The sequence below is a fragment of the Vombatus ursinus genome, unplaced genomic scaffold, assembly GCF_900497805.2.
Source record: "Vombatus ursinus unplaced genomic scaffold, bare-nosed wombat genome assembly UNPS02014789.1, whole genome shotgun sequence".
Lineage (NCBI taxonomy): Eukaryota > Metazoa > Chordata > Mammalia > Diprotodontia > Vombatidae > Vombatus > Vombatus ursinus.
The window spans coordinates 6,398,839-6,410,924 of record NW_020954567.1 but is presented as its reverse complement, the minus strand read 5'-3'; the positions used below and the strand labels follow the sequence as shown (position 1 = coordinate 6,410,924).

Here is a 12,086-nt window from a genome sequence, read left to right as displayed (position 1 = left end):
GATGACACATCCCTCCTGGGAGAATCCTGTCCTCAAATTTTTATTAGGCTTTTGTTGGAGGCTGGATATTGAAAATCCCACAGATCCATTATGTGGTTCTCAGAGCTCCCTTTCAAGTCGCCTCTTAATGAGGTGCAAACTAATGAAATGTCCAGTGACACAGCTGCCCCTGTTGTTGGGGTGGGGGTGGGGTAAAGGGGTGGAGGAAGGTTCTCAACCCGCAGACATCCTGGTCCTTTAGAGAAACTATACCACAAGAACTGGGTGCCAACCCACTGGTTGCTTTGTGCCTGTATATATGCCCATGCAAAAGGTGTGCGTGCGTGTGTGTGTGTGTGTGTGTGTGTGTGTGTGTGTGTGTGCTCGCGGTATTGTACGTAGCACAGTGGCATATGCATAGGAGTCACAGTAAATATTTGGTGAAGGAATGAATAAACATTTGCTGAACAAATTAATGTGCTTATCTTGGATGCCACTGAACCATGGAATATTAGCACTGGAGGAAAGCTTAGGGAACATTTGGTCTATTATATGGCCTGAGCCTATAAGTTCATAAGTAGTGGGAATTTTTGGTTGTGTGAGTTCCCTCCACTAATATATACAAGCAATTTGTATTTAACTTACAGTCTTAGATACAAGTTGTCCGGAGCACAGAGAGGCTGGGCAGAGTAGCAAAGGGTCGCACAGCTTCTATGTCAAGGGTGTGACTTGAATCCCAGTCTTTCTGGCTTCAAGGTCAGTTTTATTTACCAGGCCCTTCTGCCTTTGGTTTCTGGAACTATAATTGTGTTAGGGTGAGCTCAATATTGGCTACAGTTACTGGGAAGGTCTGTTTCTCTATTGTCCTGTGGCGCCGCTCACCATTCAGGTAACTTTCCACACCAAAATATCCCTCTGAGGCCACCACTCCCCTCTTTGTGTTATTTCCATGAGAATGTAAGCTTCTAGATGGCAGGTTCTACCCTCATTTTTTTTAAAATAACCACAATCTAGTATTTCAGCCTGACGGCCCCCCTCTCATTCACCACCCTGGGGGTCACTTCTTTCTGAAAATCCTTCCTCTTTCACTCTGCAGACCCCAGATGAGCTTCAAACAGGATCTTTTCTTGCCTAGTCCCTAGGTCCACTCTTTTAAGTTTCAAGGACAGACTGCTTTCAGGGCTTCAGCCCAACCATCCATTTGGCATGGATTTTCCCTGGACTCTTCTCACAAATTTCTGTCTAGCGTTTCTCTTGGTTATGGAAGGCTGTGACTCATTTTCCTTGAGTAGAGAGTCTCCATTCCCCTCAGCTCTGCTCTTTCTATCTTCATGGGATTGTTGATACAGAACAGGGAGAAACCATAAAAGTCATCCATTTTATAAACGAGGAAGGGCAGTGAGGCCAACAGGATTGTGACTTGCCCAGCCTCACACAGTTAAGTTACTGAGGTAGAATTCTAACCCAGGTCTTTCATCACTCAATCTACAATGCCATGTTGATTCTATTTTTTTTTTCTGTCTCCTTCTGCCTTCTTTCTTAAAACACTTCTTAGGGAGAGAAGAAAATCATTAATTGAAATAAACTCATCTCTAAGTAAGTAAGGAAACAATCATTTATTAAGCACCCATGTCATTTGATCCATACAACTATCCTGGGAGGTCATACTATTATGATCCCCATTTTACAGTTGAGGAAACTGAGGCAGACAAAGGTTAAGTGACTCGATCAGGGTCACACAGCTAGGCCCAGCACCTAGCTGCCTAGATGCCATGTAAAAGATCTGTCTTTCATCATTTAAGTTGCCCCCAGGCACTTGGCCTCATCCCCTCTATGGCCTCAGATAACTCATTAGCATTGGGGCAGGGAAAGATGGTGGCAGTCTTTTTGTAGGAAGAAGAAAGGAAGAGAGAGGGAGGGAAAGAACAATAGAGGAATGGAGGAAGGGAAGATGGGAGGAGAGGCACAGAGAGAGGTAATTAGGAGAGGGGAGGAAATGATGATTGTGAAAAGGCTGGCTCAGAGAATTAAGACTACTGAAGGCTGGGTTACTCCTAGAGAAAGGCCAAGGAGTGAAAAGGGGTGGAGAGAAAAGCAGGGGAGGGGATGTGACTGGGCCGAGATCAGAGGACCTGGGAGAACAGCCACAGCATCTTCCCTGGCTCTCTACCTTAATCTACCTCTTTAATTCTCCCCCTTCCTCCCCATCAGAAAGGGTAGCTCCAAATCAAACAGACCTTTGACAGTGACCTTTCAGGCAGCTGTACCAGGCCTGCCCTTTCTTTAATCCTGGCTCCCATCTGCTCCCCACTCTCACCCCAAGAACAGGCAGCCAGCTTGCTCCACTGAGGGACCGTGCTTTGGGAGTCCCTTATAAAACATGAGCTCTGATTCAGGGCCAGCAGGCATTCAGATAATTGCCAGGTGTCACAAGGCCAGCCATAGTGAGAGGGACCTCTGAGGAGGCTTACATTCAGCAGGAAGTGGTAAAAGTGATGCAGTATGGGAGGAGGGACCCTAATTCTGAGGTATGTCTTCTCTGTGGCCATTTACCCTTGAGGGATAACGATTGGCCTGAGTCAGTATGGGAGGGAGGGACAGAGAACTTCTGGCACATCGAGCAGTCAACGGAAGCACCTTTGAGAGTATAAAATAGGTGAAGGTATGAGGGGAACCTTGCTTTAGATTATAAATCATAGTAGCACATATATAAACTATATCAGACCGCCTATCTTTTTTTTTTTTTTTTTTTAGTTTTCAGGCAATGGGGTTAAGTGACTTGCCCAGGGTCACACATCTAGTAAGTGCCAAGTGTTTGGTCTGAGGCTGGATTTGAACTCAGGTCCTCCTGACTTCAGGGCCAGTGCTCTATCCACTGCACCACCTAGCTGCCCCCAAAATTTCTTTTTTATTTTTTTAGGCAATTAGGGTTAAGTGACTTGCCCAGGATCACACAGCTAGTAAGTGTCAAGTATTTGGTCTGAGGTCGGATTTGAACTCAGGTCCTCCTGACTTCAGGGCCAGTGCTCTATCCATTACTCCACCTAGTTGCCCCTGCCTACCATTTTCTGAAGAGGGTAGGGGAGGAAGGAAAATTTGGGCTGACTCAAAATCTTGTAAAAATGAATGCTAAAAATTTTCTTGACATGTAACTGGGGAAAAAATGAATACTATTTTTAAAAAATTATAAATCATTGGATTTCAAACTGGATAGGCCCTTAGAGGTCATAGAGTCCAGCACTATTATTTAAAGTAGAAGGTAAATTCTTTGAGGGAATGGACTATTTTATTTTTATTTTTATTTTTATTTTTTTACCTCAGGTCCTCGTACAGTGCCTTGGACGTTTTCTTTTGGCCTGCATTTGTAATTTTATTAATGTAGGGGACTCTCTATGCATGAAATTCCCTCCATCGATGCAAATCAGCAACTTCTCTATAATTTATGATCTCGCTGTCCAGGGACACTGAGAGGTTAAGTGATTTGCAGAATCCACACAGACCAGTTGGGTCAATCAATCAATAAACATTTAACTGCTTACTATGTGCCAAGCATTAAGCAAAGAGCTGAGGATACAATGGAAAACAAAAAACATGGTCCCTGCTTTCAAGGAACTCACGTTTTAACGGGAGACATCATGCAAATAACTGTACATCTAAGATCTATTAACAGGACTTGAACGCAGGTCCATTACTGGTCACTGTCCATTACTGCTTCTTAACTTGCACATGAACTCTAAGGTCCTGTCCAGCTTGAAATCCTATGATCTATAATCAAAAGTAGAGCTGTACATATTATGCACCTCATATTTGTTGAGATGAATCTAATTTTGCAGATGAGGAAATTGAGGCCATCAAAAACTCATAAAGTATATAGATGTGGATGTGTGTTTAAAGGTGAAACACCTCCCCAAAAGGAGTCTTTTAGACATTATAACTTCTATGCCATTCACATTTGAATTTGTATAATTTATATATATATACATATATGTGTGTATATATGTACATAATTTATATAAGTGAGCATTAGAAGGGACTATTAAAGGCTTTAACTTTTTTAAAAAAAACTATTGCCATCTGCCAATTATAGGAGTCAGTTTTCTCGACTGTGAAAAGAAGGCTGTAGATTTGATCTCTGAGCCCCTTTTCAATTCTATAATTCTCTGATTTTGAGAATTGTTTCGTGGGGGTATCCTGAGGAACAAAGGCTCAGTGATGCCCTGATGGGCGTAATGATGGGCCCTCCCACATCCTGGGAATTTATCTTCCCCTCTTCTATCAGGTTCACTCACTCCCATGATTCCATCTGGCTTCATACTCCAATCCACTTTGGAAGAGGCAAGACTAAACGCCTATTTATTTCCCAAGCCAGAGATGATGGCATCTCAGTGGTGACTAAAGCAATCCATCTAAGGAGACTTATTATAAAGCCCTTTGGCAATCTGTCTGGAGGTCAGGTGGTACTCAGTATCAAGGGATTATATTGGGTTTTTAAAAATACTCTCTTCTCTCTCCGTGGTGGTGAGAAGAAAAGGAAGGCTACTGGTGAACATGGCCCCAGGAGGCTATGGCTGTCCTGCTCCATCGTCCCTATCTACTCTACCTGCCACAAAGGGTTCAAAGGTCAGCCCTTCCCTCTGGACTCGGGAAGTTTTGCTTGGAGGCAGAAGACAATGGGGGAAGGAGGCCAGGGGCTGGTGAGAGTGGGGGAAGATAATGCTGACTGACTACTAAGAAATGAGTTTTACAGGAAAGTCTGAGTGAGTAGAGGTTCACTCCGCCCCACCCACTCTCAGATTCAAAACAAAGCCTGAGGCTGAGCCAGGAAGACCACGCCGTCATTTATTTGTAATGAAGGACACCTGGGGCCAGCAGAATCTGACCTTTCATTTTATTTTAAAAAATGTTGGTAATTTTATCTTAGTAACATCATTCATTTTTCGTATCACATTCATTTCTGAATATATCTCCTGACCCCTCCCCAGTGAGCCAGCATTTATAACAAAGATTTTAAAAGAAAATTAAAAAATTAAAACCCATTGACTCTCTGACAATATTCCACACCTATAGTCCTCTGCTGTTGTTTAGTCATGTTTGATTTTTCATGACCCATTTGGAGTTTTCTTGTCAAGGATACTGGAATGGTTTGCCATTTCCTTCTCCAGCTCATTTTACAGATGAGGAAACTGAGACAAACAAGGTTAAGTAACTTGCCCAGAGGCATACAGCTGTAAGTGTCTGAGCCTATATTTGAACTCAGGTTCCTGAGTCCAGGCCCAGAGCTCTCTCCACTGTCCCACCTACCTGCCCCTACCTCTGCAAAAAAGGGAAGGAGGTACATCTTCTCAACTCACTACCAGGGTTGGGCTTTGACCTTTCTTTAGAACCAGTAACTACAGAGCCTTTGAGAGAGTACAGATGAAGAAACTGATTTGCCCAGCATAATACAACTGTTTTTATGTTGGGGGTAGGATTCCAAGTCCAGGGATCTGTTTATGACACCATGTCCAGAAAGGTCAGGGGGTAGAGGCAGAGAGGGATAGAAGGAATAATTACTTCCTCTTGAGGCACTTTAGCTCCTACCAAGATCTATGTAGGTTTTCAGTCACTGAGAGATATAATACAATAGATGGCAAGGAAGGATACACAGTCCAAGCCTCCTTGGCTATTAGCAGCCTTTGGAGGTAGAATCCTAGCTGTGACTCTCAAAGCTATTTCTCCTCCATGTTGTTGAGTTGTTTCAGTTGTGTCTGACTCTTCATGACCCCATTTGGAGTTTTCTTGGCAAAGATACTGGAGTGGTTTGCCATTTCCTTCTCCAGCTCATTTTACCTACAGATGAGGAAACTGAGGCAAACAGGGTTAAGTCACATGCCCAGGGTCACACAGCTAGTAAGTGTTTGAGGCCAGATTTGAACTCAGATAGATGAATCTTCCTGATTCCAAGTCCAGTGCTCTCTCCACTGTGCAACCTAGCTGCCCATGAGGCTGATATTATGGTGTGACCCCGACACATTGCAAAAAAGTGGGTGAATCTACTTGGAGAACCAAGGCATAGTTTTTGTGACAGTAGGGTATCTCTTGCAATCGATTTTTCAACTGAAAAAATTGAAGCCATGTCAATATCATTTTGTAATTTGGTTCAACTCAGGGTTCAGTTTGAATCAATGAGCATTCATAAAACCCAGTATGCCCAGCACTGTGTTAGATACCCTGGGCAGCACAAGAGGATGCAGCTGCTATCCCTTGGTAGCTTATCATCTGTTTGGGGAAAAAGACACAAGATACAATGAAAGAACAGTTCAAAGGTGTCTCTAAGCAAGGGCGTGATGTAGTAGGACAGACCATGCTCAAGTCTTAAAGAAATTCAAAGTAATGGAAACATCATTGTGAGTGAGATGATAATCAGAAAACGTTTGATGGAAGAGGTTAATCTGGAAGATGTAACTAGGATTTGGCTTTGCAGAAATGAAAGCAAAGACAATTACAAACAGAAAAAAAAAAATAGCATGATTGAACGCATGGATGTGGGTATGAGTGTTGCATGTTTGGCAGGCTGTGAGGAGACCAACTGGCCGGAATGGAAGATGGGTGTTGGAGAGTAATGGAGAGGTTGGAAAGCTTGGTAGGGTTAATTGGTAAAAAGCCTTGAATGCCATACTGAGACTATAAAATGAGGAAGTATATCTGGATTTGGAATCAGGAGAGCTGGATTCAAACACCCCCTTAAGTAATTACTAGCTAGTGTGATGTTGGCCAAGTTACTAACCCTCTCAAAGACTGCTTTCTCATCTGTAAAATGGCAATAATATTAATTGTATTATCCACAATGTCTATACAGCATCTTGCAAATATTAAAGTACAATATAAATGTTATTGTTAAGCTCCATTACTAGACTATAAGTACCTTGAGGGCAGTGGCTTTTGTCTTGTAAATGTTTGCTGAATTGACTGATAGGCAATCTAAGGAGAATTCATAATAAAAAGCCATTGTAGGTTGTTTGTTTCATTAGGACAGTGACGTGATAAAAACGTTATTTTAGGAAGGTTAGTCTGAAAATATTGTGCAGGGTATGTTAGAATTTGGAATGACATATATTTCAAGGAATGACAGAACTCAGTTACAAGTTAAATATTGAAGGGGAAAAACTGAAGGACAAACCCTAGAAATGGAGAGAACAGAATCTCAGGGTTGGAAGAGACCTCAGAAGTTATCTAGTCCCATCCATGCCTTACTGGTAACCCCTCCCCCCCATAATATGGCCTTCCAACCTCTGCTTAAAGACCTCCAAATAAGAAATGCACTGATAATACTAACTTCCATTTATATAGCACTTTAAAACTTACAAAATGTTTCCTGTGATGTAGGGAATATAAAGATTGCTCCCATTTTATAGATGAGAAAAATGAGGCTCAGGAAAGCTAGACCATGGTCACACTGCTAGTAAATATTGGATTTAATATTCAAACACAGGTCCCTCCCTACTCTATTTTGTGTCTTACACTGCCTTTTGCAGAAATGAGAAAATGGGGGTGAGGTAATGCATTTGTGTAAGTGGCCAGATATTCAAGGTTCTGAAAGCAGCTGGGCTGGGGTTCAATGTGGACCTGGGAGTCATCAGCATGAAAATGGCAAGAAAAACTTGGATAGTAAAAAATGGGATTATAGAGCACAAATAGAGAGATTAGCTTTAGGGAGGGATCTTTATTTTAAAATTATAGTACTGAAAGTGATTTTTGGAAAGATGCTGAATCTTTTCCCATCTTCAAGCATACATGAACTTGAACCATTCCTCACTCCCAAATAGCTTGCTGTACCTTCTCTAAGATTACCAAAGAGGAAAACTCTACCTTCCCTTTCAGCATGGTTTGTGAGGCTCAAATGAAATAAGAGAAGTGAAGCACTTTGCAAGCCTGAAAATGCTCTGTAAATGCCAGCTGCTGTTGCTGTTGTTAGCCTTCAATCACCAGGCCTCTGGTCTAGTGCTGATTTCATCCCCTAAGTCTTCTGCATTCCTGCTGAGCTCAAACGATGTTTATAGAGCAATAGGATGTGTGCTGGGAAATATTTAACAAGTGGGCTGGGGTGGGGGGGAATATATACACACACACTTTTAAATTTAATCTGCATCATTAAATTTTCTTGAGTCTAAAGAATCAACAAAACAATAAATCAGGCCCTGATTTGTAGATTTCTGAGGTGTAAATGATCACACTGATAATTTAACCATCAGCTTTGGCAAGCATTAGAGCTGGTTCTGGTAAACCCTTGATGTTTAAGCAATCTTTACCATTGTTTAAATAAACATTTCATTTGTGAAGTTTTTCCTAATATCTAACTTAAATCCCTCTTGTGGCTTCTAGAATTATAATTTCAGAGTTTCTCTCCTTTTCAATAATATAACAATTATTCCTCATATTATCCTTTTTTTTAATTTGAAGATAGTTTCCCTGCATCTTTTGCCTTAAAATCATTCAGTTGCACCCACCCCCACCCCTTCTCCATAGTGACTAATCCTGGTTCCCCAACTCTGGGTTTACCAGACAGCCCACTTACCTTTTTGAGTCACACATGTTCTTGCCAATGGCTTTTACCCCATTTCTTGAGTGAAAGTCACCCCCACTAGGAAATTATTTTTCAGAACTGGGAGCGACTTTCATAGACATCCAGTCCAACCTATACCTAAGAGAGACAGCTAATGTATCTGACGTTGGTCAATCAGACTCTTCTTGAGGAATATGGTTTCCTCCTTTCTTAAGGAGAAATTAACCTATGTTCCACCCTAAAATAGCTCCAAACGTCAGGAAGTTTTCCCCTAACAATCAAACTTCTGTCTCTTTGCAACTGGCCACAAGAACACAACTGTCTGTTCTCGGAAGGCAAGGAGGACAAATCTAACCTCTCTTCCTCACAAACATCCTTGGAGTGCTTAATTGTCCCATTTTTGTTTTTGTACAGTCCTGTCCGACCCCCCCCCCCCCATTTAGGGTTTTCTTAGCAAAGATACTGGAATAGCTTGTCATTTTCTTCTCCAGCTCATTTTACAAATAAGGAAACTGAGGCAAACAGGGTTAAGTGACTTGCCCAAGGTCACACAGCTGTGTCTGAGGCCAGATTTGAACTCATGAAAATGACCCTTCCTGACTTCAGACCCGACACTCTGTCCACTGCTCCACTGAGCTGCCCTATGTCCCACTTAAGTCTTACCTTCTATTCTTATAGCACCTAGGTCCAACAAGCATAAAGTGGTTTTCCTCTTTCCTCGATCCATTATCAACCCCTGATCAACCCCCCTTGCCTGAGTCCCTTCACTCCAACTTCCCTCACTCCAGCACTGAGGACTTTTAGAGAGGATGAGAACAACGGACAAGTCATGGTCTGTGTAGACTAGGTGTATACCCAGCAACCTTGGGGGTAACAGTTCATTGTGGAGGTGCATTGCTGGAGGTTTTTCTGAAGAAATCATACCAATGTGTCAGAATATCGAAACCTGCCGTTCCCTCTCTTACCGCTGTCCTGGCTTCTGCCAACCCCCCAGCCCCAGGATCTCAGACACCCCAAATTTACACACACACACACATGCACACCAGTTCATGCCCGGAGAGAGAGCCCAGTTAGACTAGGAGATACATCTGCTCAGCGGTTTTAGTTGCAAAGCCAGGATGTTATCATCATTACTGAGATGAAAATTCTGTTCATATCTCTCCTCCAGGAGGGGAAACAAACCCTTTTTTCGGCTGCGGTTCTAATTTAATAAGTGTCTGGGGTTGGGGGTGGGGGTGGGACCTGTGCCTTTACTGATTCGTTTAATCAGGTTTCTGAGTTTTTGGGGCAGGGGCGGGGGCGCAGGCTTACCCTCCTTCAGCCCGCGTACGCCCCTCCTGATAACAGGTGGCTCTGCCCAGAGGGGCACGGGCTTCGCTGGGCTGGGTTACGTTGGGTGGGCGGAAGGGAGATTCACATCTAACTTTAAAGGAACTGGCGTCGATTTGCCAGGAGGGCCCCCGAGTGCTTGGTGCCTGAACCAGGGGAAAGAGAGAGGCTTAGGGGGGAGGGATAGGGGAAGAGGAAGGGAAAACAATAAGACTGTTTATATATCCCTGCCTATATTTAGAATTTAGGCAAAGGCCCCATCTTTTAAAACCAAAGCAGAAAGCAAACAAGTTGGAAAGGGGCAGGGGGTAGAAAAGGGGGAGGAGGTCTGCTTCAAACATCTGTACTTCAGGGGTGTAAGAGGACAGCAGGGGGCAGGGGGAATGTTGTCGGTGTTCACATCTTGGAAGGCCAGTTAGCTGCCTGAAGAAGCAGGCTAGTCTCCACAGGTAGGCATCGGAAGGAGGCAGATTTGGGAATTTAGGTTTACTATAACAAAAAAGAGCATTCTATCTAATAGGCTTGTTCACCAAAACGCCAGCCGGCTACCTTGTGAGACAATGGTATTCCCATCCGCGAATGCTTTCAAAGCATGGAGATGTCTCCGATTCCTGTATTGGGTGGGAGGTTGCACTTGTAAAGCACCTTCCAATTCTCAGACTCGCTGAGTGGGCAGAGTCTATCCTGCAGACTGAGAAGAAACGAGCGCCGGGGCTCCCAGGGCTGGCCAGGGAGCCCGCTGCCCTAGAACAGTGGTTGGGGAGGAAGAAAAGAAACAAGAGAAACTTGGCTCTTGGCCGTAGGGGAGCGTAGAGGTGTGAAAAGAGGGGGAGGAAGATAAAGAGAAGGGTGAGGAAACTGGGGCTCTATCCTCCTCCCCGTGATGATTCAGACTGGCTCCCCCTGCCCTTTTCCCTACACCAACAACAGTCCCTGGAAGATGGAAAAGCATGCAGATTGACAGTATGGACGCAAATCCCCGAGCGATTCTCGGTATGCATGGTAGGACATTTCCCCAAGTGGAAGGGTGGGACTTTCTAGAGCAGTAGGTTGACAGTTGGAATGAGGCAAAGTGATGGCTGCAGCAGCAGCAGCTAGGGTGCACCTGTGTGTGTGTGGCCCCCAACTCCCCATCCGTTATTTTGGCCCCACGGATGCTCACCTAGCCCCAGAATTCAGCACCGTGAAGGCCTGAATCAGGCAATCACCAGCTGTGTTGAGCACTGCAAGAGAAATCCTTTCTCGAGGATTCATTTTTATAATTTCTTTCTTCTACAGCCCTTTGATTTATGTCTTTCCTTTAAAGGAGCCCAATGCCGACTTAAACTCCTAGACAGGCAAGGAGGCCAGATTTTGGAAGTCAGAAAATATTCATAATCGTGGAATCGAGAATTTGAATAGAATACAAAACATGTATCTTGAGTGGTTTCCAAGAGTTATCCCAGCCCTAGAAAAAAAAAAAAAGTCCTCAAATTTTGCATTTTCTGAATTTAAATTTTAGCCAAGTTAAATTTTCCACGTGTGCCTTTCTTACCCAGACTACTTTTATATCTGTGTGTGCACATAAATAGCGATTTATTGATGGATTCACAAAAGGGTTTTGAAAACCTTGGCCTTCAGCTGCAAACACTTCCAATTTTGTTAGTTGTGAAGGTTTGCTGGAGGTCATTCCAAATGGAATTTCCTCCCCCCCCCTTAATCCCCTCCCCTCCTCACCAGATCTGAGTCGATGAAGCAGACTTGATTCTCTCTGTAACAAATCAAATTATAAAATCCTGAGTCTCAACAACTAAAAGTCATAGGTTGTTGCAGTTGAGTTTTATATTTGTTCCTGGGCTTTTATTAGTGAATGATGATGAATTTTAGAGATCTGGTTATCTTGGAAATGAAATGTGAAAGGCTAGCTGTTCCTGGGAGAGGACAGGTGTAGGCTTTGCCGTGAAGAAGGCGCTGTTTGGACAATGAAATACACCAGATTGAAAAATGGTTGACCCAGTATTTGTCCGCCTTAATTACAAAACTAAATCTACTTCACACACACACACACACACACACACACACACACACACACACACACACACACAGAGTTCTAAGAGCTCTAAAACTGAAACAGCTGCTGTCTCTTTCTCCTAAAAATTCCCTCTGGCATATCAAAAATGATCTCACAACAGAAAATCCAATGGAACTTTAAGCTTCTGTTTGATAAACTAGTCATTTGGTCTCCTGTTTCTTCTAA

At 43.3% G+C, this 12,086-nt stretch overlaps 1 protein-coding gene across 4 annotated transcripts in view; it reads left to right on the top strand.

The window, feature by feature from the left end:
* CD247 (CD247 molecule) overlaps nucleotides 1-12,086 on the top strand; it is a 92,832-nt gene that overhangs the window by 42,342 nt on the left and 38,404 nt on the right. The window contains exon 1 of one of the 4 annotated variants that reach the window (XM_027868409.1): nucleotides 10,638-10,852. The exons of 2 other annotated variants lie outside the window; for them this stretch is intronic. In XM_027868409.1, the coding sequence (XP_027724210.1) occupies nucleotides 10,801-10,852 (52 nt within the window). In that variant the 5' untranslated portion in view covers nucleotides 10,638-10,800. Of the gene's footprint in view, nucleotides 1-10,637; nucleotides 10,853-12,086 lie in introns of those variants that run through there. One more of the 4 variants, XM_027868410.1, reaches the window with a different exon arrangement.